The 25,920-nt window shown below is 45.0% G+C and overlaps 1 protein-coding gene across 1 annotated transcript; it reads right to left on the reverse strand.

Annotated features, from left to right (window-relative positions):
- Positions 1–10,999: 10,999 nt before the first annotated feature.
- LOC119826409 (thioredoxin) lies at positions 11,000–25,516 on the reverse strand. Its single transcript, XM_038347716.1, has 5 exons — positions 25,368–25,516; positions 20,866–20,970; positions 19,976–20,035; positions 12,200–12,265; positions 11,000–11,210 (listed from the first exon to the last, which is right to left on the reverse strand). Exons 1-5 carry the CDS (start codon positions 25,389–25,391, stop codon positions 11,148–11,150), a joined length of 318 nt encoding a protein of 105 aa, XP_038203644.1. The 5' UTR covers positions 25,392–25,516; the 3' UTR covers positions 11,000–11,147.
- Positions 25,517–25,920: the final 404 nt, after the last annotated feature.

Below are 25,920 nucleotides of genomic sequence, written 5' to 3' on the forward strand. Positions count from 1 at the left end.
AGTTTATATTATTATCCTACAGAGGAGATACTCAAGTCTCTGAGAAACTGCCTGAGACTCACCCAAGGTCCTGTCGCTCATAACAAACTACACCAATGTCCCTGTTCTTTCCACTACCCCATATGCCACACAACACAGAATTGGAACTGATGCCTACAAGTTATGAGATTGGGTGCTAGCTCCGCTTCTGCTAGAGGAAAACCCTCTTTAAAGAATTGATAGGTTAGGGCTGGCAAGATGGCTCAGCTGGTAGTAAATACACTTGCTGCCAAGCCTAATGTAATGGCCTGTATTCAACCCACAGAGCCCACATAGTAGGGGACGACTGATCTGGCTCGTAAAGGTTGTTCGCTAGCATCCACACACACTCAGTGGCATTCTTACACACACACACACACACACACACACACACACACTGTGAAAACTAAACAATAGGTTAAACAGTTTTAGTCAGCTCATCATATAATGTTTTGTGCAGCTTTATAAATCAGTTAATACGGGACTGGAGAGATGGCTCGGTGGTTAAGAACACTGGTTAAGCTGCCCTTTCAAAGGACCCAGGTTCCTATCCCAGCACCCACATGATGGCTCACAACCATCTGTAACTTCAGTATTAGGTAATCCGATGTCCCCTTCTAGCCTCCGCGGACACTGCGTACATGTGGCACACAGACATAACGTGGGCAAAATATTCATACTGATAAAATAAATAAATCTTAAATAAGATAAAATGAAAATCAGTTAACAGCTGGAGACAGCTTGAGTCCTTGCTTTATAATTCTTTGCTGCTTCTTCCAGTCATCTCATTCTGAATCTGATCGTTGATTGAAGAGCCTTTTCCAGAAGTTCAGACCCACATTTTTTATTATTTTTATTGATTTATATATTTTTCTCTTGTCCCCTCCCTTCCTCTCCCCTCCTCTTCTATTGTCTCCCATGATCCCCATGCTCCCAATTTACTCAGGAGATCTTGTTATTTTCTACTTCCCATGTAGATTAGATCCATGTATGTCTCTCTTAGGGTCCTCACTGTTTTCTAGGTTCTCTGGGATTGTGATTTGTGGGCTGGTTTTCTTTGCTTTATGTATAAAAGCCACTTATGAGTGAGTGCATATTACGATTGTCTTTCTGGAAGACCCACATTCTCGAGGTCTATTCTCTGTCTTAGCTGTAGTCAGACAACTATGGTTTTAGCCTTAAGGACCTTACATTGGTGTAGAATTCTTAATCTGGACGAATGTTAAGAGCCACTTGAGGTAGGCCTAGTGGCTCATGTAACCCTTGCACTTGAGAGGTGGAAGCGGGAAGATCAGGAGTTCAAAATCAACCTCAGCTATAAAGTGGATTTGAGGCAAACCTGAAATGTATAAGACTTTGTCTTTTTTTTTTTTTTTTTTTTTTTTTTTTGGTTTTTCGAGACAGGGTTTCCCTGTAGTTTCTAGAGCCTGTCCTGGAACTAGCTCTTGTAGACCAGGCTGGCCTCGAACTCAGAGATCCGCCTGCCTCTGCCTCCCGAGTGCTGGGATTAAAGGCGTGCGCCACCACCGCCCGGCTAAGACTTTGTCTTAAAAATCAAAACAAAAATGCAAACAAACCACCACCAACAAACAAACAAGGAATTCCTTGGGAAGATGCCACGTGGAACACCCAGAGCTGTGATGAAAGCGAAGAATAAATTTCTGTTTACTTAAAATCCAAAACAAACAAACAAAAAAACAAGCAAAAAAGAATTATGAAAGTGGTTCATACCCATAATCCCAGCACTAGGAGGCTGAGTCAGGAGGATTGCTGTGAGTTTGAAGCCAGCCCGAATAACATAAATATTAAGTCGCGGGCCGGAGAGATCTGCCTTAGTTCCTTTACTGTGGTGATGATAAAATATACCCTGACAAAAGCACCTTAAGAGAGAAGTGGTCTGTTTTGACTGACAGTTCTGGAGGGAACGGGTGAGTCTGTCCTGGCTCAAGGGCGGGATGACAGGAGTGTGGGGCTGCTCTGTCACACTGTAGTAGCGAAAAGGGATTACAGGAAACTGGTCCTCACTGAAGTACTTCCTCCCGCTAGGCTCCCTGTTCGTTCTAAAGGCTTCACAACCTTCTTGAACGGCACCAACAGCTGGGGCTCATGTGTTCAAACACGTGAGGCTATGGGGGACACCTCACGTGCAAGCCACAACACAGCAGACCCCATCTCAAAGACAAAGCAAAACTGACTCAAAACACCCATCCGAGTGACTTGAGAAACTGACATATGCTGGGTTCATTTCAGATCACAGGAGAGGGCGGTATGGTTCAGTCACGAGCACCTTTTCCCAGTATGCAGCCAAGCCCAAAGCTGCTGGAGTATCTAAATGGCTCCTTGTAACGCTGCTTCCTTTGTTCAGCGTGACGATGTTTGGTGTGTTGGCATCCACATCCATGAAGGGCTGCAGAAAGTGAAGGGATTGCTTCGGGTCTGCATTTTCTCAGTTCTCTGCCCAGGGCTCTTGGGCTCCGTCTCCACACAGGACCAGCAGCCTCTGTACACAGATCCCTGAACTCAACCTTTTGCACAGGTTCAGAGAAACAAAGTACATCCAGCTGTGCAGACTTGGACTTTATTCATTCCCTCTGACCTGCCAGTCCACTCCGTCTTGTTATTCAGGCTGTGTGCGGCCACATTCCAAGCCCCAGGCCTCTGCTCTCTTGGTCCCTTGCACTGTAGGCATAAGAACTTGGGCATAGATCAATGTGTGCACTCTAAACTCTGGGAGAACGTACTGAAAATCCCTAACCCAAAAGGGGGTGGTGGTGGTGCACGCCTTTAATCCCAGCACTTGGGAGGCAGAGGCAGGTGGATCTCTGAATTTGAGACCGGCCTGGTCTACAGAGCGAGTTCCAGGACAGCCAGGACTACACAGAGAAACCCTGTCTTGAAAACCAACCAACCAACCAACCAACAAACAAATAAATAAATAAGCTAGCCACTTCTCCCTTTTGAACCAAGGGTTGGTTTGTGCAGTTCTATAACTCACCGTAAGGAGACACCATTAGTTCTCACTCATATAGACACCTGGAGAGTTTGGGATGAGGGAACGGCTTAATTGGCAAGTTTCCCTTTTCATTGTACTTTCTGCTCAGCTGCACAAAATAAATCTTTAAAAAAAACCCAAGAAACAAAACAAAAGGGGAGGGGAAAAGCAACAGATTTTACTAGCATGATACAAGGAATAGATTTGAATTCTCCAACCTTTGGTCTGGGTTGAGCAGATCTACTTCAACATTCAAAATCCTAATTAACCACACCCTGGGCCAGAATCTCTCATTTGTAGCCACACCTGTTGTCAACAATCTTGAGAGAGCAAAAATAAGCTCAGATTCTCTGACCTTTAGACAAGGTGGAAGAGGATCACATCAGGTGGTAATGGGAGCACACCTTTTATCCCAGCACTCAGGAGGCAGAGGCAGGTAGAGCTCTGAGTTCAAGGCCAGCCTGGTCTACAGAATGAGTTCCAGCATAGCCAGGATACAGTGCAGAGAAACCCTGTCTTGAAAACGAAAAACAAATTATTTACTATTACTACTCTATATGTGTGTTTTGCCTGCATGTTTGTCTGTGCTTGCTGTGTGCCTGGTGCCGGTGGAAGCTAGAAGAGGTATCAGGGCCCCTGGGATTGGAGCAACAGACAGTTATGAGCTGCCTAGTTTGGTTGGGTACTGGGAATTCAACCCAGGTCCTCTGAAAGAGCAGCCAGCGCTCTTAACTGCTGACGGCTTTGTGGTTTTATTGGAACCAGGCTTACTTATTTCTAGAGTCAGTGTCCAACTCTTGCCGGGACAAAGGATAACCAGTGCCACACCACGTCTCAGCCTGTACGTCTGCACGCAAATTCAAGAGTGGGTAAATCCTCAGCTGCCTGCGCCACTGCCCTAGCATGTGTGTCTGTGTGTCTGTATGGAAGCAGAAGCGCTCCAGCTGAGACTGGGAGGACAATGTCCTGTCACCGAGTGGGTTCTCCTGCATCGCTGGGAAATACTTTATAATACAGCTATAAACCAGGAGGGAGTAAGTGACTCTCGTTCATCTCCATAACCCAACGCTCCTTCTACTCATTTCCTCTCTGCTCTTTGAAATTCTCCCTATCTCCCACATGGGGCGCAATCAATACCATCACAGCTGGGTCAGTTACAGAGTGCCCTGCAACCCAAGAGGTCAAAACTGGGGCTTAAAAGTATGAAGGTAGCTGGACGTGGCCGCACATGCCGTTGATCCCAAGCACTCCTGCAGGCAGAGGCAGGAGGATCTGAGTTTGAGGTTAGCCTGGTCTACATATCGAGCTTCAGGACAGCCAGGGCTACATAGAGAGACCTTTTCTTAACACCCTCCCCACCCCATCTCCACATGACCTGTGCCCAAGAAAGAGCACAGCGATGTCAGGGCCTGTGACGTAGCTCAGGGAAATGCATCTGCCACCAAACCTGATCACCCGAGTTTGAGCCTTAGAATCCATGTGGCTTAAGGAGACACCTGACTCCTGAGACTTGTCCCCAACACTTGTGTTGTAACAGGCTTAAGCCCCACCCCTAAAAGATACACAAATGTTTAAAAGATGGAAATTACAAAGAATAATGGTGACTTAATTCTTTCAAAATTGGCCCAGTGCTTCGGTTTTTGTTTGTTGTCTGTTTGCTTGAAACAAAGTCTAAGGCCCAGGTCGTCCTCAAACTGACTGTGTAGCTCTTGATCTTCCTGCTTCTATCTCCTAAATGCTATGAATGCAGGCATATATGCATGACCACCAGATAATTACTATTATTTATTGTACACATTAATTATTATTATTACTACTATTTTGAGAAGGGCCTCATCAAGTAGCCCAGGCTTGTCTGAAACTCATGATTCTCCTGCCTCAGCCATGAATGCTGGGATCACAGGTATAGGTCACATCATGCATTTATAAAACACTGTACTCAGCAATTTTCTTCTTAATTTATGACAGCAACAGGGATCATTGAAGACTGGTACCCAGAATGGATATAGCCTAAAAAATTAGTCAGGACGGAGATATGACCCCATAACTTTCTTATATTGTATATACAGGATTTCTTGGTTTTGTTTCTCCCCATCGCACACAAACTCTCTAAACAGCCTCTGGTTCTGCGTCTACGAATCTGACTTTTTAAGATTCCACATATGCCATCAAAGAGTATTTGCCTTTCTATGCTAGGCTTAACGTCCTTCCACTCTTTTTTTTTTTTTCCAGTTTGAAACCGTATTTTATTTTAGCATCTTAGGAATATTAACCACATATCTTTAAGCAAAAAAAAAAAAATCATCTTATAGTATTTTTTCTTATAATATCTTTAGTGAAAAAAAATACCCCAATATTTCTGGTGTAGAAATGATCTTCCACTCTTTCTTGACTGCAGTAGAAATTCCCTTGTAGACGTATCTTCATCTTATTGTTAATATCTACTTTGCAGTCTTTCCACTATGATGGAACTAGTTCTACGCACAATTTGTCTCTTGCCTCCATCAGACAGCTTGATTTTCTAGCAAACCCTTTGACCTGCCAACACTTTCTATGTGCCTTTAAACATTTTAAATTCATGGACAATGCATGGGATGATGAGTTTTATTTGTCAATTTAACACAGTCTAGAATCATTTGGGGAGATTCCCAGCAAGATCAGGCTGGACTGTGGGCATGTCTGTGGGGATTATCTTGATGACATCAACTGAGGTGGAAGGACCTGGCCCTTGTGGGCAGCATCATTCCTTAAGCAGGGGATCCTGGAATGTGTAAGGCATAGAAAGTGAGTGAGCTGGGCAAAGCTATATATTCATGACCCATTGTGCTCTGCTCTTGACTGTGCATATGATGTGACCATTTGCTTTAAGCTCCTGCCACTTTCACCTCCAGCAGTGACTGTGACCTGGATTTTTTGTTAGTGCTATGAAACACCCAAAATACTTATAGATAAAACTGACTTTATCCTTAGTCTACTTCTTTCCTGGACACCTTTGTTCTTAGCTGAATTGTGTCCTCAAGAGCTTTTCCTGTTAATTTACATGCAGGCTTGCTTTTAGGGATAGCTAGCATGCCTTGTGTTCTATACATATGCAATCATATTGTTTTGGTTTTTAATATCCGCAGACAGAAGTTTATGTCCTGCCCAGTCCCACAGTCATTCAGTCCCAAATAAATACACAGGGTCTTATATTAATTATGAACTGTCTAGCCTATTAGCTCTGGCTGGCCTATTATTAACTAGCTATTATGACTTAAATTCATTCATAATTCTTGTCTATGTTTAGCCAAGTGGTTGGTACCTTTTCTTAGTGAGGCATTCTCATCTTGCTTCCTCTGCATCTGGCTGGTGATTGACTCTCTGCCTTTCCTCTTCCCAGAATTCTCCTAATCTGTCACCCTACCTATACTTCCTGCCTGGCTACTGGCCAATCAGTGGTTTATTAAACTAATATGAATAACAAATATTTACAGTGTATAAAAACATTATCCCACAGCATTTCCCATTTTTTCTTTTCGAAACAAAATCTGAATCTAATCTTTGTTTAGATTTTTTCCTGACCATTATCCATAACAACTTGTAAGCAACACTCTAAATAAAGACAAACATACATAGTTCATTTTTTTGCGAATATGGGTGTAGTTTTCTAGTCTATGCCCTTGTGATTGGGGGTGCTAGTAATCTTATGGAGACCCAAAATAAATTTAGGATTATGGTCAAGTCCTGACTAGAGTAGTCTAGGAGAATGGATCTTCTCAGCCAGCAGTCTTGAAGCTGTTCTGGATACAGAACTCAGAGGAAACTTCAACAGAGGTCCTCTGAAATGTTGGATCATCTGGGCCATCCGTTCCCACTGGAGATTTTTCAGAGGGTCTTCCTTGATCAAATCTGAACCTAGAATGAATCCACAGTCTCTCATTTCCTGTGGAAACAAAAGCAAAACCACTTCTCCAAAGTAACATATCCTTTTACTTAAACTTTGAAGTCAAGGTATTTTCAAAATATATATTGGATTAATCCAGCAGCATTTATAATCAAATGTCTTTTAGTAGCTGTTGCGCTTTCCTCAGCAGTAAAACAATTCAAAGACAACACAATAATATACACTATTCAGACTCTTTGTATTTTTCATCTTTGTGTGCCTTTTTTTTTTAAAGGGAAAACAAAAAACTCTGGTCTTGAACTCACAGGGATTCACCTGCCTCTGCCTCCCAAGTGCTGGGATTAAAGGTGTGCTCTACCACCACCCAGCTTATTTCTGCTTTCTGAGAGAGGGTTTCTTTGCACATCTTTGACTGTCCTGGATCTCACTCTATAGACCAGGCTGGCCTTGAACTCAGAGATCCGCCTATTTCTGCCTCCCAAATGCTGGGATTTAAGGCACGTGTCATCACACTCAGCTACTCATTTATTTTTTTAAAGGACTTTCTCTATTCTTTTTCTTTTCTCTCCCAAGCCTACGTATATTTTTAAACACACTGTAAACCATTTAGAGACTTTTTTCCTTTCAGAATCGATTTTTACTGTATATATCTATCTTTTTCTGAGCACATGAGTCTTTAATCTTCTAAGCAGCATGGCTAAGATTAAAGCTGCAGCTTTGGTGGCTGGCTCCGCCCCATTCCTTAGCTTTCTGAGAGTCTCGTTTCATGTTGGAGGTACAGGCAGGAGCCATGTTTATTGCCAAAATTTGTAGAGTTTTTAGGTCCATGCCACCACCAAGAAGCATGTTGCCAGCCGCTCAAATACACCATTTAAGTGTTTGGTGGCAGGGCCTCTTAAGAGAATTGAGATCTTTGCTGCTAACACTGAGTCAGAAAGCCTTTCTTAAAGGAGCCGCACCTCCATTTGCCTCTAGCAAACAGAGCCCATCTGAGAAAATGCTGGTACCAAGAAGCCATGCTTAACTCTGTTCTTTGGTGTCTAGAATCCCTTCCCAAGCTCTCATTTAATGCAGATGTAGTTGCAGAACATTGGGCACCATTTGTAGACAGAAGTTTCTGTCCTGCTCAGTCCCACAGTTGTTCAGTCCCAAATAAACACAGAGGCTTATATTAATTATAAACTGTTTGGCCTGTTAGCTCTGGCTTATTATTAACTAGCTTTTATGACTTAAATTCACTCATAATTCTTGTCTATATTTAGCCAAGTGGCTTGGTACCTTTTCTCAGTAAGGCATTCTCATCTTGTTTTCTCTGCATTTGGCTGGTGACTCTGCTTTTCCTCTTCCCAGAATTCTTAGTCTGGTTGCCCTGCCTATACTTCCTGCTTGGCTACTGGCCAGTCAGTGTTTTATTAAACCAGTATGAGTGGCAATCTTTACAGTGTACAAGAGCATTCCCCACAGCATGAACAGCATTTACTCTATACACCCTGACAGAAGCAACTTAAGGGAGAAGGGACTTGTTCTGCACACAATCCCAGGTCACAATCTGTCACTGCTGGCAGTCAAGGTGACAGGAACTGGTCATAGCACATCGAGTCAAGAGCACAGCACAATGGATTAGCGAACGCATGCCTCTGCTCATGTTTACCATGTGTGCTGCTCTGAACAATGCAAAAATCAAGTTTCTTTAAAAAAAAAAAGGGGTGACTTCCTATAGGATAATGATGATTTCTGTTCCCACCCATCTGACTTCCATCCCCATCACATTATAGAAATTTCTGATGCATTATCAGCTTCTACTTTCTTTCATTATTATTTATCAGTCCATCTATCTACCTACGTGATCTTAGGTAGCCCAGGCTAACTCCCACTCCAGCCTAAGCCCATTTAGATTACTCCTCCTCCCCACCTTCCCAAACCTCTCAGCATTATTTGGTCCGTACTTCTGCTTTGGCCACCTGAAGTCTGTCTTCTATACTGTGCTCCTGTCTCCAAATGTTAAGGTTCTTTACACTCTGAATTCTTTTCCTTGATTTCCCCAAATGGTCCTGAGGGGCATCTACATGATAATGTTTTCCAATTCCTGTTCTTGTCTAGCCTTGGGGAGCTTTATGTCAGCATTATGTTGGGGCAGGGATTTAGTTCTGTGTCCAGTGCTGCCCTGCAGAGTACACAAAGTATCCAACAGCACTCCACAGCCTTTTCATTTGAACATAGTCAAAAGAAAGCACCTGAGATTCCTAGACTTCATTACCTTAACCTGCTTGCTTGGACCCTCAAGACAGTGATGTGGGATTCCCCTATGTATACCATTGGTTAATAAAGAAGCTGCTTTGGGCCTCTAGCAGGGCAGAATAGAGCAAGGTGCTGAATTCCAAGCAGAGATAGAGGAAAAAAGGAGGTGGAGTCAGGGAGATGCCATATAGCTGCCGCCAAAGGAGACAGATGCCTGGGAACTTTACTGGTAAACCACGAGCCTAGTGGTGAATTTCCTAGCTAGGAAGACATTTAAGCTATTGGCCAAGCTGTGATTTAATAAATGCAGTTTCTGTGTAATTATTTTGGGTCTGGGAACTAGCAGGCTCAGCCAACAAGACAGTACCCCAGGTGTTTAGTTATAAAGTGAGTCCTACTCTCCCAAGTCCTCAACACGCCCGCATCTCTCACTACGATCTTCGTATCTGCCCTAGGTATCCGCCGAGGTCCGTCCGGCTTTCACTTTTCATCTCCATTTCTCATGCTGAACCTCTTTACCATCACGTGAGCCAGCTATCCTCCAGCCGCTTCCCACCACCTACACAAGTGGCCTGGGATGACTGGGTTCTGCCGCTCCATCCTCCTTTCAGGCCTCGATGGTTTCCGAGCCACCCTCTTCACCCTGCACCCTTTGTGCCCTGTGTTCTCCTCTGGAAAGCCGACTCCCCGGCGTGCGGCAGTCGGAGTCCTTTTCATCTATCCAGTTTCAGCTCCACCATCTCAAAGAACCCTGCTCAACCACCTGATCCGGGGCAGGTCTCACGGCTACTGTCACTGTGGCCAGTTTCCTGGTTCTTCTTGCCTCACAAAGTACCCCACACAGCCCCTTTCTCGTTTGCCTTCTCTGCGTTATGTTTAAGGTCTTATTCACAGTTACATACCAGGCTAGTACCCTGGCCATATCACATTCAACCTAATTTTATCAGAACCAAGAAACCCAATCATTACCACACACCAATCTTGCTAAGAGCAATGTATTCTGGAGTCACAATTCTCTGGCTCAAATTCCAGCTGATCCACTGACTAGCCGGGATGTTGGGAACATTAACCCTTGTATGCTTGTCTTCATTGGTGGCCGGGAACTGTAGCATCTTTACCAACAACAGTTACTGCGGAGATTAATGGGATGCCTAGCCTAAGACTGAGAATTAATTCTACGGCTTTCAATACCAACCTGAAAACTGTTGGGCAATGCCATTCCCTTGCTGTTCACAATGGAACAAGGTTTTCTGAATCGCTTCCAGTGTGGAATTTCCATGCATGTCAACACACTCATAGTTTCGTGAAGCCCACAGGCATGGACCACCACTAAAAGTTACCATGGTAATGTTCCATCACAAGTGAACCATCCGTCATGCTCATGGTCAGGACCACACAGTGGGTATGCTTATCTGCAAGAATTTTATGTTTATTAAAGGAAAACTACAAAACCCCTAGAGACTTTAATGTAACTGCATTACAAGAGTTTTTTTTTTTTCTGGAACTATATTAGATAGGAGTATTTCTTCTCAATCTTTTTAAGATATAAAAGTTTGTTTGTTAAATGTGTATGCTTTACTTGCATGTATGTATATACATGTACTGCATGCCTGCCTGGTGCCCAGGGAGGCTAGTGGAGGACATCAGATCCCTTGGTACTGAAAGAACAGGTGCCACGCACGTGTGTGTTGGGAAGTAAACCCAGGTCCACTGTAAGAACAGCCAAGGCTCTACTGAGGCGTCGCTCCAGGCTCCTTTTTTTTTTTTTTTTAATCGTAAAACAAACAAAAACGCAGTGGGTAAATGTTACTAAAAATAAAAGGATGAAATCAGGCTATCTCTCATTTATATTAAAAGACTCCAGACGGTTTTAAAAAGGGTAGAATTAATATTTTATCCTCATTTATAATCAGATGGCAGTTGGGGACAGACTCTCCACACTTCATATTTTTTTGAAAATTAAAAAAGTTACAGGTTTTAAACAGCTGCTGGCTGGTTATGTTTCTCAGGGCATGATTAGGCAAATTCAGTAATGGAGGCTTCAAGCTTTTCCTTGTTCGCACCAGAGAATTCACCCACCTGTTAAGAGATGAAGAGAGCAGTGCCATTGTTACTCTGTATGGAGTCAGTCAACAAATACCTCTTAATAAGAACAGAATAAGACAGCAGGCTTTACGATACGAATGATAAACTGGCTATGGAGACAGCTACTGGTCTTTAGCAGAGAATAATTTCCAATTAGGCACTGCATAATACATAAAGGTCCAGGAAGCAAGACAATGTCCCTCTCTCTCCTTTAAAAAAAAAAAAAAAAAAAAAAAAAGGTCTTATCTGGTTCCCAGACTGTCCCTGAATCCAAGGTGTTTCTTGTGCCTCAGCCTCTCAAGTGCTGAGATCACAATATCACACCCAGCACCGTCATCTAGAATATAGAAACGGTGATATAAGTCACTTCAGTGCTTTCTGCGTGTGCACTATACATTCTTTTGCCAAGGTGTTATTCCTGGTTTCGGTGGAGAATGGTCTCCCTTTGTAACTTACGTTAGCCTGCCACTCACTATGTACCCCAGGCTAACCTCAAATATGCAGCAGTTCTCCTGCCTTGGCCTCCTAAGCCTTGGGGTACAAGCATGCAGCATCATGCCAGGCCCCGTACAGCCATGAAACATAAAATGGCGTTACACATCTCCCTCGTGAGTCACTTCAGTTATTTCTGTGTTTATACCATACGTTCTTCTGCCCACTTGGTAATTTTTTTCCTTTCTGTTTTTGGAAACAGGTGGTGTAGTCCATGTTGACCTGGACTTGCAGCAGTCTTACGGGTTACTCCCAAAGCGTTGGGATTACAACTGTGCGCAGCAATACCCAGCCCCCGCTGTTGTTATGTATGTATTGTATGTATGTATGTATGTATGTATGTGCTTAAAAACAGTTTCTCTGTGTAGCCCTGGCTGTCTTCAAACTCAGAGATCCACCTGTGCCTGCCTCTGCCTCCCGAGTGCTGGGATTAAGGGTGTGCACCACTATCCCCAGCTCTAGTTGGTGTTCTTAAAGTCAGACAGACGTACCTTTTGACCCTTTTTGTAAAACTGGAAGGTCGGCATGCATTTGACTTCACACTCTGCAGCAACGTCCTGGGGTGTGGGGGAAGGTGGTCAGGGAGAGAGGATGAAAACAAGAATGTGAACATTAAACTTAGAGAGAGGGGAAAAGTCCAAAAACCAGGCGTGTTTTCCATCATTCACCCCAAACCCGTCTCAGAACCTTGAACATGAGCACCAATACAACAAACACAATGAAAACCCTCACTAACATCTACCTTCAGGGATGGGCACTAACAAAAAGGATGTTACTGGGATCAGCTGGTGCGACAGACCTTCACTATGCTCCTCAGAACCAGCAGGTCCTAGTTTTGCTAAGTTTTTCCAATTTCACTAAGAGAATGGGTTATATGCAGACGATGGCTGGGTTAACTATTACCTGTTGTTTCTGGGGCTGGAAGTTAAGGCTCTGCACACACTAGGCAAACACTCCAAACCCTCTGGGCAGAATCCTGCCACATTGCCAAGGCTGGCCTGACGTCAAGATCCTCCTGCTCAGCTTCCTGAGTGCTGGCATTGTAGGTGTGTACACAAGATGCTGGGCTCAGGGCCAGACATTACAACCCAAGTCACCCTTGGCCAAGCACGATAGTACACAATACACACCTGAAATCTCAGCACTTGGGAAGCGGAGGCAGGAGCATGAGAAGGCCATCCTCTGATGGAGGACTCCCATTGGCTAATAAAGAAACTGCCTGGCCCATTTGATTGGCCAGCTCTTAGGTGGGTGGAGTAGACAGAACAGGAAGAAGGAAGTGAGGTAGATGGCTCAGTCAGATGCCACACTTCTCCTAAGTGAGAGAGACTGCCATGCCTCTCCTCAGAGAGAGAGATGTGATGGAGCCAGCCACCAGGACAGACATGCTGAATCTTTCCTGGTAAGACACCACTTTGTGCTGTTACACAGATTATTCGATATGGGTTAGTCAAGATGTGAGTAAGAGGCTGAAAATAATGGGCCAGACAGTGTTTAAAAGAATACAATTTGTGTGATGTTATTTCGGGGTAAAAGCTAACCATGTGGGAGCCGGGCAGGATGAAAAGCAGGCCTGCCCGCAGCTCCCCACTACAGAATGGCGTCCAACGTGGATAACTGAATCCACAGAAAGCCTGAGAAAGCTTGGGAAAGACTAGAGTAGAGCATGTTTTCTTGATAACAGCAATTTCTCGGGTCTGAGCAAGCGCTCTCATCTAAGAGAGGCTTCCTGACTCAGCTTCAGCTGCAAAACCCTGCAGCTCATTAAGAGGTCCTGCCACAAAACACTTAAACGGTGTTGATGAAAAGCTTTTCAGTTTTCAGCTGTAGCAGGAAAAAAAGTTGTGCTGTTTTAAAACGCCAGCTTTCTGGGTCATCCTGCCAGGGTAGGCTCTATCTCTTTCATGCGGGTGGTCCTGACTATGGAGCTTTTGATTGTTGTTTGACACTGTTGCAGCTTGCTTGCTGGCAGGGACCTTGAACCGCCAAAGAGTTGTGGTACCTCTGCCATGAGGCTGGAAAGCTAAGGAATGGGCTGGACCCAGCCCCCAAAGTCATGGCTTTAATCCTACCTATATTGTTTGGTAAATTAAAGACTCATGCAGTCAGAAAAAGAGAGATAAACAGTAAAAGAAAGATTCAAAGTCGAAAAAAACGTCAAAATGGTTTCCAGTGTGTTAAAAATATATGCAAGCTAAAGGTTAAAGTTTTTAAAAGTTAAAAAAAAAGGAAGTAGTTTGTGGTGATGCACACCTTTAATCCCAACACTTATGAGGTAGAGGTAGCTTGACCTCTGTGACTTTAAGGTGTGGCAGAACACGCCTTTAATCCGAATGCTTGGGAGGCAGATACAGAAAGATCTCTGTGAGTTCAAGGTGTGGTAGCATACACCTTTAATCCCAGCACGTGGGAAGCAGGGGCAAGTAGACCTCTGAGTTCAAGGACAACCTGGTCTATAGAGTTATTCCAGGACAAAGATATACAGAGAACCTGTCTCAAAAAGTAAAAGTAAAAAATAAACGACATAGAGGTTAAAATAAAGCCGCATAAAGATGGAAAATACACAGAGAACCTTGATACTGTATGCAATTATGCTCTCTTTGAATTGTTTGAATGCTGAGGAAGGAGCAACAGCTGCTAAAATATATTTGTTTAAAAATGCTGCTGAACTAATCCAAGAAAGATATTTTGAAAATACCTTGACTTCAGAATATGGATCTAAGGATATGATACTTTGGAAAAGAGATTCTTCTTTTGTTTTTACAGAAAATGAGACCCTATGGATTGCATCTATCCCAATATGGTATGATAGACCACGCCCTCCAGAAAGGTTGCTGTGAACACCTTCAAAAAATTACTTTACCCAACTGCCGACTGAGATGAACCTGGCACACAGGTTATACCATGAAAGACCTAAATAACAGCGCCCCCACTCAGCAGGAAGCAGTTTGGAGAGAAAAAACTGTGCCCATTTTCCCAAATATTGTTTATAAATGTTCTTTTACATTTAAAGGGGGAGATGATATAGATATGAATAATTTGCATTGGTATGGATTTTAAGGTCAATTTTGTTATATGTATATGTATTTCTGATCTTGATTAAGTTATTGTGATTGTATAGTTCATTTTAGAATGTAATGTATAATTAGGAAATATAGGTTGCTAATGGATAATCATTGATAATAGTAAAGCTTGTAGTCATGTTAGATTTTCTAGATATATAGAGATATATTTCATATATTAAATAGATATATTAAATAGGCATTCTTCATATCTTTCAAAGACTACAGAGTATTGCATTTTAAATGTTTTAATAACTTAGGGTTTTTCATGACATTGAGACACGTCTGCTCCTGGCAGCACAAACTACTTCAAGAAGATGATGGGCATCGAAGAGGATCCTTAGGGAGTTTGATAGCCATTTGGGCAAGAAATTGCTCTTGCCTGGACTATTGCATAAACTGGACACAGAGAACCCTCAGAGAGAGGACTGCTGAACTTGCCTATAGGTGAGATGATCTCTCTGGGTTCCTGATTCATGAAAGAGTCTGCGAGACATTCTGCAGGACACAGCAGATAGTGACTGAACTGTCTTTGAAATTTCCTGCTTCATGGGAAAGTCTGCTGGATACTATGGGCCTATAGGCCGAAGATAGATGCCTCAACAATACAAAAGAACTTTGGGTGACTGTCCAGGCAGCGAGATGTCTCTATCATTTCTAGAGTTTGGAAATTGCATATTTCTTATTTACTTAGGTAATATTGTGTCCTTCTGGAGTCTTTGATGGAGCTGAAGAATAGATAGATAGTTATAGTTGTTTTCCTTTGTTATGATAAAAGATAAAGTAGATATAAATATTGTAACTGTAATTTTTACTTGATAACTGTTTTGTTATATGTAATTTTACTATGTTAAAGTTAAAGCCTTTCTTTTTTGTTTAAACAGAAAAAGGGGAAATGATGGAGGACTCCCATTGGCTAATAAAGAAACTGCCTGGCCCATTTGATTGGCCAGCTCTTAGGTGGGTGGAGTAGACAGAACAGGAAGAAGGAAGTGAGGTAGATGGCTCAGTCAGATGCCACACTTCTCCTAAGTGAGAGAGACTGCCATGCCTCTCCTCAGAGAGAGAGATGTGATGGAGCCAGCCACCAGGACAGACATGCTGAATCTTTCCTGGTAAGACACCACTTTGTGCTGTTACACAGATTATTCGATATGGGTTAGTCAAGATGTGAGTAAGAGGCTGAAAATAATGGGCCAGGCAGTGTTTAAAAGAATACAGTTTTTGTGTTGTTATTTTGGGGCATAAGCTAGCCGGCGGCCGAGAGCAGCGCAGTGGGAAGCAGCCCACAGCTCATCACTACAATCCTCAGCTACACAGCCACTTCAAGACCAGACGGGGCTCTAAGACCCTGTCTCCAAACAAACAAAACCCCAATAAATCACAAACACTGGAAAAGGGGGTATTAATGAAATAGATTCTTAAGTGTCTGTGCTCATATATATTTTATTTTTAAAACTATATCCTCATATAAACTTGTAGTAAAGCATTAAGAATTTTCTCATGGGGTCTGGAGATGTGGCTCAGCAGTTGCTCTTGCAGAGGACCTGGACTTGATTCTCAGCACCCATATGGTTCACAACCATCTGTAACCCTATCCCTGGGGATCCAATGCCTTCTGCCCTCCACAGGCACCAAGCACGTATGTGGTTGTACACACATGCATTTAAGCAAAACATTTATACATAAAACAAAAATATCAAAAAACCCCCAAGAACCCTCTTTTTGCTGTGTGTCAAAGCGACTGTTTAAAGGTCACGTGGTATTTTATTTCACATTTTAACTCCTCTTACGGAACTTTCCAAGATCATTTTCAACTTATGTATGAATACTTTTATTTATTTGGGGGTTTTAAAATATAAAATCTAACTGTTGGGTTCCAGAAAATTCTACAGTTTGCCTCATAAAAAAAAATCACTGGAAGTTACCCATTATTTACTAATCTTATCACTCATGCACCTAAATATACACCCTTCTTTTCAAAATGCATGTAGGCGCTCTCTCTCTCTCTCTCTCTCTCTCTCTCACACACACACACACACACACAGATATGGACTTTTCCATATGAAACACACTCATGCACCCCCTTTTATCATCCCACAGTATGAATAATGATATTCTGCTTGTTAAAGATCTATGCTAAGTAAGCCGAGAAGCAGTCCCCCCACGGCCCCTGCATCAGCTCCCTCCAGCCTCCTGCCCTGACTTGCCACTGTGGTGGACTGTGTGTGAGCGAGATAAACCCTTTCCACTTCAAGCCCCTCTTGGTCATGGTGTTTCCATCACAGATAAAGAAACCTAAATTATGTCAATGTACAAATACCTACAGACGGTGTCGGACTCCCCAGAACTGGAGTTACAGGAAGCTACCTGATGTGGGTACCGGAACAAAACTTGGGTCCTCTGTGCTCCTAACCACAGAGCCATCTCTCTAGGTCTGAGTGAACCACACTTCAAGCAATTCAATTTGATATGGAGAAGATGGTTTTTTCTGATGTGCTTTCAATCCTCATGTAGGTTCCTGCACACTGGTTTGATCTGCTCCTCCCATTCATTAACCCTAGAGGCAGAAGTCTTGACTAGACTTCAGTTTCATGACTTTCATGCTGTCAAACCCACCAGGGCTGACCACCCAGGCGAGACTTCTAACACCCCATCTACGAAGGCCTCAGCGCTGCCGTCTCTGTCAAGCAGTGACAGAGAAAGCTGTGTTACAGGGCCTATCATTCTCGAATGCCCAGTATTTCCTACGTTTAATCTTCTAGATTTATATGCAATAGAGAACAAGATAAACCAGCAACAGCTTAATTATAAATGGTTAATTATTAACATGTAGTTAAGTAGTGCTGGTTTAAAGCAATGTTTTAACTAAAGTAGCTAAGATACATTTGGACACAGCTTTACTAAAGCGTCCCCCACTTCTCCTTTCCTTTAAAGTAAAAACACTGCCCACGATTTTCCTGCCTGTATTTCCTTCAGAGTATTATCAATTCCCCAAATACACCAGCTTCAGACTGGGTTAAATTTAAATTTGGGAGCACTGACACTTCAACCATGCCAAGTCAATACCCACGAACACAGCAGCACTGCCGTCTAGGAAATTCGTAAAGCCTGATGTAAAACTCTACCTGCCACCATCTAGGTCTTCCCTCTCCCAGCTGATGCTCTGCGGGCGGCGACACCTACTCTTAGAGGGATCGGAAAGACCCTCAGACTATTCTTTGGCTTTTCGAATCTCTCTCTGTAGTCCCTCTAGACGCTCAGGGATTGCAGTGTGAGCCACCCCTTTCTCAGACGCCATTCTTGATCCTGCGTTTCTCTCACCATCTGCTCATTTAACCCAGGGTCACACCCCTTCTTTCCACTTTTTAAAAATAACCAAAAAATCACATCCACAATAACTCACATCTCGGCAGAGCTTTCAAGTTGAGCTTTGACCAATGCAGGACCATGCGACCAGCAGCAGCAAGCTGTAAACCAGCCCCTTACTCCCCAGCTGCCCTCCCTGCAATTAATCACTGACTACACCCCACCCCTGCTAACTGCTGACCTGGTTTGTCTCCTTAAAGCCTAATCTCAGATGTTTTGAGTATGTATAACAGGATCACACCAAATCTTAGTGCTAGGACAGCCTTCTAGAGAGTGACAGGAACACTAACCATGCTTACTCACTCCGCTCCTATTAACCCAGGCCTAGCTTTCTCAGTAAAGCTGAAACACATGGTATTCGAAAGCTTATAGACTTGTCTCTTTTTTTGGTTTAATTTACAAAATATGCATCACACTCCCTTGGTCATCAATGCAATATTACCATTTTCAAAAGGTCCTATATGTATATATTTCAGTGACCATAAAATCATCTCCCCATACATTACAAGTGCAGGCCAAACTGCCCATTCGAATTGGTTATAGGACTTCTTCCCACCCAGGTGTGTAAGGAACTTCCTGTCAGGTTTTCTATAATAGTCTCCGGAGTACAGAAGCAAAGCTAAAGGCTCCCATTTGTCACAGGTCACTCCAAGTTTTGAAAGACGTTTAGAGTGCTATAGAGTCTCAAATAGACGAGAAGCTGTCACACCATGTCCCCAGCAGCTTCACCTATCTTTCTGGAGGGTGGGACTGAGGCAGAAGGAGTACCTGTCCTCAGTTCTACAGGGGCCTTCCTTCCTATGCCTCCACCACCAAGTGAGGACAGACCAGAAAGTGTATTGAGAAAAAAAACACACGGGGCATGGTGGGAACTGGGTGTTTAAAGAAGACAGCTGTACACCCTATGTGACCCTCCAGAACCTTTGCCAGGCTGAGGGCTGGGTATGGAGATCTGACAGCGAGTCAGTGCTGGCGTCCAGCCCACTGAGTTGGCGGTCACCTATTCTCTCCTCCTTCCTGCCCCACAGGGCAAGCACAAGTCCTCATGCACCCCTCAGCAGCCCTGGTGCTCCATCCCAAGCAGCCCTTTCCAGCCCAGTGGCCTATGAGAGGAAAGGTCATATGCTAAGAACCTGACCTGCACCCCTAAAGAGTGTGTGTGTGGAGGGGGAAGTGGGGAGAAGATCAGAGCAATGGCAGAGATGCCCCGCGGTGTTGTTTTAAATACTGGCTCTGCAACTCCAAGAACAACTTCTCCCTGCTTCAGCCTCCTCATCTCTAAATAAGACAGGGCCAATACCAGTATTGGGGCGGGGGGGGCGGTGCTAAAGATAAACCAAATATGTGGTACACAGAACAGAACCGGGTGGATAACAAGAACTTTCCGCTTAAGTCCTCCAAGCTCTCCAACGTACCAGGGCTCTTCAACGTTCACTGAAATGTTTGGGCTTTCCCGCTGATTCAAACCAAGCACCATTAGAATGAGCCCGTGAACACAGCTCCCACGCCACGGGAAGTTGGGAGTATCTCAAAAGCAGCCTCACATTCCATGACACTATCGCCAAAGTCCACTTGCATCTATGGAGCATCTCAGAATGGGGGACAGGACACATCTGAGAGCTACTGTTTAGACGCTCACTTTAGACTGTGCCACACACCGCTCTAGCACCTAGTATTAAACCCCTATCTGGGAGACCCCGTTCTCCCCAAACAGAACTTCTCAGACAAAGTCCCACTTCTAGTATTATTTTGCATTTCTACTTTAAAGAACAGGGTATTCTTCAGAGGGCAGGCCCCTCAGCGACGCTCGGCAGCATCCAGCATCTCACCACGTACCTGGCAGTCATCCACATCTATTTCAAGGAACACCACACTGGAATACTTTTCAGAGAGGGACTGGAGAATTAAAAACAAACCAAAAAGCGTTAGAACTGGATAATGGCAGTCAACATAGCTAAGCTTCTTCCAGGGAAATGTAATAGAGATTAAAGATTTATTTACTTTATTTCATGCAGATGGTGTTTTGCCTAAATGCACGTCTGTGTACCATGTGTGTGCCTGGCACCTGCAGAGGCCAGAGAGGGCACTGACTGCCCTGGAACTAAAGTTATAGAAGGTCGTGACCCTCCATTTGGGTGCTGGGAACCAAACCTAGGTCCTCCTAAGAGTGGTCAGTGCTCTTAACCACTGAGGCATCTCTCCAATTCCATACACTAAAAGATTTTATATTTCTATTATTTAAAAGTTCTTATTTTATTTATTATTGTATTATTATTACCTTCCTTATGTCTGTGCATGTGCCATAACAAGTATATGGAAGTCACAGGGCAACTTCTGGGAGCCGGTTCGCTTTCCAGTGTGGGTTTCAAGGGCCCAACTCAGGCCAGGCTTGCATGGCAAGCCCCAAGTTCCCTTCCTTTTCTGCCGCTTCAGCCTCACCAGCCAGGTCTAAAGATTGAGCTGGGAGACTAGGTAAACAGCGACACAGCTGTCTCCAAATCAAATCTTCTCAGGGGGGAAAGAATTTGCCGCTGTGACTTTGAGGCCCAGGTTTCAAATGTAAAAGAACAAAATGACTTCTTAAGACAGACAAAACTGACTCCTGAAAGTTGTCCTCAGTGAGCTTTATAATGTAAGGTGTTTAGGACAACAATGGCACAGGGAAACAAGGCACAGCCCAGCTTGTGACCCCTGGGCGGCCTCGAACACAGGGCTGCTATACTCACATGAAAGAAAGGCTTGATCATTTTACAAGGTCCGCACCACGTGGCTGAGAAGTCCACAACTACGAGCTTGTCTCCTGCAGCCGCCAGGGCCTCCTGAAAAGCTTCCTGAGGAGGGGGAGAAAAAAAAAAAACAAAACACCCGTGTCATATATTTTCACTTTCTATAAGACAAGTGTGACCCAATGCCCTGAAATCCACTGCTCACTCAGGAGGCAGAGGCAGGCAGATGGCCAACCTGGTCTACACTGGCCAGTTCCAGGCTAGCCAGTGAGACCCTTCCCCCCAAGCAAGAAAAGACCTAAGCAAACACACAAACAACAAAAATTTATTAAGTACAACCTAAGAGTAACCTAAGCTTTTCTGCTCTTACGGCCTACTTTTTATCCAAAGCAACCAAGTGGCTTGAGAAGAATCTTGCACACGTGATCACTGCACTGGACAGGATGAAATGAGAATGTCTTTACGTCTCCAGGAATAGCGCATTAAAATAATGATGTTGCAGAGTCAGGGCTTTGCGCATGCTAGCAAGAGTTACATCCCCAGCCTGCGACTTCTTTATATTAACACCAAACAAACAAAAAAGGAGAACCGGCATTTGTACCAAAAATGTCTTCACATCAAAGTAAGTTCTACGGTAGACACGGGATTCTTAGGGGTTGAGGAAAGGAGCCTCCAAGATCGAAGAAGCCTCAAGACACAGTTAAGCAATGAAAGAGTCACAAGTTACTTAACCAATGGGGAAATAATGAAAGAATTTGTCTAGGGTGAAACACAACCCCAGGGCAGCATCCAGGAGACTAACCTCCCACTTAGGTCCCCATTAGCAGAAACAGATTTTGTGTGCTTTAAGATTTAATTTGTGTGTGCGCGCGTGTGTGTGCTATTGCACAGAGGCCCGAAGAGGGCATAGTCCCCTGGAGCGGGGGCCATGGGTAGTGGGTACTGAATGAGGGTCCTCTAGAAGAGGAGGAAGCACTCTTAAAGGTTATTCTAGCTCACCAGCCCCTTCTATACTTTATACAGGACTTCTGGAGTTGGATCACACTGCTTCTCAACCTTTGGCTTTTGCCCTATGGATCGAAATTCACTGCTTTTTAGGTGAAGCCAAATGTTAGCTCCCCAGGAAGAAATTTTTCTTTGGCTGTTTTGCTTAAGTAACACTGGCCACATTAAAGTCCCAGCAAAAACAATTTAAAAAAAAAATCCCTCACCACTAACCTCCTTTGAATTATTTACCAAAGGCCTTGATACTGTAACCCTAGGAACCTAACATTCTAACCTAACCTAACCAAGGACTCATTTAAACCATTAGTCACTTGGTGCTGACTAAAACCCAAACTGGGGTAACAGGAAAAAAAAAAACCAAAAACAAAAACCCCAAAACCAAACAAATAAAACCCCCACATCTGAAGGTATTATTTCCTCTAGGGGGAAAAATGTTGGTCAAATTAGTTATCAAAAATTAAGCCAGCCTGGGGTGTGGGGGGAGAGAAGAGGCAGGCGATTCTCCACGAGTTTGAGGCCAACCTAGTCTACACAGAAAAACCTTGTTTCAAAAAACCAAAAAAAGGGCCAAACTAAGATCTGGCCCAACAAAGGAAAGTAAATATATACAACACTACAAAGTTAGAACATACGCAGATACAACCAAACCAAAAACCCAAGGAGTCTTCAGAGTATGGTTACTCTAATTTTTAAAAAATTCTATTTCCTAAGTATTGATGATTCTATCCGCATGCATTTATACATAAATGTACAATGTATTTGTACAACACTGTGTGCCTGGTGCCTTCAGAGGCCAGAAGATGCCCTGGGGACTGGCATTACAGATAATCACAACCCACCACGTGGGTGCTGGGAATCGAATGCCTGCTCTCTGAAGAACAGCCAATGCTCTTATCCTCCAAGCCATCTATCTCTTCAGCCCTACACACAGTCACTTTTTTAGATCATTTCTGAGAATCGTACAGAATGGCAGTGGCAACTTCAGAAGATTAACCTAGTTATACAGGTCCCTCAACCCCATGTCTGGGTGTGTCAGGGTCAGGAGCGGGGGGGGGGGGGGGGGGGGGGGGGGGGGGGGGGGGAGTACAGGGCAGAGTAATGGAAGTACCTTTCCAAACCACCACTGGTCGTTGCAGATAAATTTCACATAAAAAAGTCCACACCACCCACTCTATACCGTAGCAAGACATAGGTGAAGACAGTACGGTAGGCTGGTCTGACGACACCCACATCTGCAACATGGCTGACCCTCAATTAAAAGTTTGATGAGATTACATGGACTCCATAAACAAGTTCTCTTTCCCCAGGTGTGTAAACGTGCCTGAACTCCTGGAATATTCAAAATTATCTAAGAAGCAAATAGCAAATTTTAGCTTCAGAAACTAATAATCACAACTAGTGACACCAATGATCTGGAGACAAAACAACGCAGCTGGAGTGGTCAGGAGCAGTTGTTACGAAGCCTCTTCTCAAACACACCCAGCTCACGGGCTGGCAAGGTGACTCAGCAGATTAAGGTGCTTGCCACCAAGATTGAGGAACTGAGTTCAAAACCCAGGATCCAACCCTGCCAGGTTGTCCTCTGATCGCCCCAAGTGAATGCCCTAGCCCCTCACATAAATGTAAAACAAAACAGAAAGTCCCAGGCAACAAAACCATACGCAGTCCAAAGGTATAATAATACCAAGTGTTCTTTGCTTTTTGAGACAGGTTCTCACTCTGTAGTCCAGACGGTGGTGATCCTCCTGCCTCAGTCTTCCGAATGCTAGTAATTAGAGGCATGAGTCAACAACACCTTGGTCTTACATAGTGAGCAGTCAGTTTAGAAGGCACTGTGCAATGTGCCTTGTGTGTAGTTAAAAAATTGGCAGTTTTAGTCTTTTTTTTTTTCCAAGACACAGTTTCTCTGTGTAGCCTTGGGGTCTATCCTGGCACTCCCTATAGACCAGGCTGGCCTTGAGCTCACAGAGAGTCACCTGCCTCTACCTCCCAAGTGCTGGGATTACAGGTGTGTGCCACCAATGCCCAGCCAGTTTTAGTCTTAAAAACAATTAAACAAGCCAGGCGGTGGTGGCGCACGCCTTTAATCCCAGCACTCGGGAGGCAGAGGCAGGCGGATCTCTGAGTTCGAAGCCAGCCTGGTCTACAAGAGCTAGTTCCAGGACAGGCTCCAAGGCTACAAAGAAAGCCTGTCTGGAAAAACAAAAAACAAACAAAGCAAAGCAACTGTTGATTTCTTCTTCATTACATCATAGCCTACCAATCCACTCCGGTCTGGAGACAGACCCCAGGGGCCCTTAACTACCCATACAGTCCCCAGAAACAGCTATTCCTTCCGCATGGTTAAACCAACCGACTTATTCCATCAGATTAACTTTAGGCGTAGTCAATTAAGCCCCAATGGTGGCGACTCTGATCAGGACTTTGTTAATAGGTCTTTGAGGGCCAGGCTTTTTATGAATAACTGGTTTCCTGTCATCAAAGTACATCTGTCCTGCTGGAATAGCAAAGGTCCCTTAAGTAAGACAGTTTAAACCGGTAAGGACCCAACTGGGTGCTCAAAACTGGAGGCGTGGACCTGCCTTCCTTGGGGTCCCCAAGTTAGCTAGGTTAACAAGTCAACTTACCTTGGGAGACAGTCTTCTTACATCAATTCCCACCACCACCCCTTTCTCTTTCGACTTTACGAATATTCCCCGAGTAGTAACAGTGTAACAGGCTCCGGGTTTCCCAATCTGAAGGATATTTTCGTTCTCAGTAACTTTCGAATATGGCAACAGTTTTTCCCTTGGGTATTTTTTTTTTTCTTTTCCCAAAGGGCAAAACCAGAACTTTGTAGGGGACTACTCCCAGGGGGAGAGCCCTGGTTCCGGCAAAGCCCACTTACTGTGGGTGGAATCACTGAAACCTTAAGGTAGCGAGGCCCCTGGGCCTAGACACTGGGGACTGAGTCATTCCAAAGCCAGCGCTGCCGGAAACACGCCCTGAGCCGCAGGAGGAGGAGTCCCGCGGGCGCGGCCCGGACCTTTCTCCCTAGCAGTCACCTGGAGCACCCGCACCCCCGCGCACCGACCGGGCACTGGTCCTCTAGGCGGCGGGCCACTGATGGAGGCAAATTCTGGCCTAGCCCTGCGGCACAGCACACCCCGCGCTGTGTATGTCACCGTACACGAGCCGAGTGGCGGCTCTGCATTTCCTCCGAGACTCCCAATCCTGATTGAGACGGGGGAGGGGGGTCCACTGGACGATCCCCTCCATCGTTTCACCTTCGCCAGATGCGGGCTGGCGGACAGGAGAGTAGGGGAGACTGCAGCTCGGGGAAGCCAGGCGCTGCCAGCGCGTGCACCTCGCGTCCCCGGCGTTCCAGGGTCTGTCTCCCTACTCCTGTCCCCTCCCCCAGTGCGTGCTCCACAGGCCCCGGGCCCCTCAGCCGGTGGGAATCCAGAGGGCGGCCTCCACAGCACGGCGGGGTGCGCGCGGCGCCCGGGCACGCGTACCTTGCTCTCGATCAGCTTCACCATTTTGGCTGTCGCGGGGAGGAAACACACGAGTTTCTGTAGAATCCGATGGGAATGGATCCGAGGCGCACGACGGAGCTTGCAGCCGAGCGCGGCGCCCGCCTTCTCTTTATAGCAACAGGGCGGAGCACGGCGGGGCGGGGCGGACGGGCGCGCGCGGCGGGGGCGCGCTCCCTAGCCTCCCGCGCCCGCCAAGGCGCCTCGGCAGGCCACGCCCAAGCCACGCCTCCAAGGGGTGGGGCGGAAATCAGGTTTCCAGGGGGCGGAACTATAACCAGCTACTTGAGCAGCTCTGGGACTCTCTAGTGCTGGCCCCGCCTCTGGCCCCGCCCGCCGTGCGGCCGAACCGGGACCTTCGTTTCCAAGGGGAGGAGCTAGCGCAGGCGCTTGGATCTCCGGGATCCCAGACACCTCCCTGCGCTTGCCCGGTGAAAAGCTAGCACGCGCCCGGCTGCCCTAAGGGGACTTTCACTGTGCACGGTGCGGGGAGGTTGATTGCAGTCCCCTCTTCCCCTCTTTCCCTCTTCCCCTC

Source organism: Arvicola amphibius, chromosome 11 (genome assembly GCF_903992535.2).
Source record: "Arvicola amphibius chromosome 11, mArvAmp1.2, whole genome shotgun sequence".
In the NCBI taxonomy this organism is placed as follows: domain Eukaryota; kingdom Metazoa; phylum Chordata; class Mammalia; order Rodentia; family Cricetidae; genus Arvicola; species Arvicola amphibius.

Coding starts and splice junctions, on each gene's coding strand:
- LOC119826409 (XM_038347716.1), bottom strand. CDS start 25,391: ATGGTGAAGCTGATCGAGAGCAAG. Junction 20,971..25,367: donor TGAAGCTGATCGAGAGCAAG/GTACGCGTGCCC, acceptor CCCCCTCCTCAG/GAAGCTTTTCAGGAGGCCCT. Junction 20,036..20,865: donor TGATCAAGCCTTTCTTTCAT/GTGAGTATAGCA, acceptor TTAATTCTCCAG/TCCCTCTCTGAAAAGTATTC.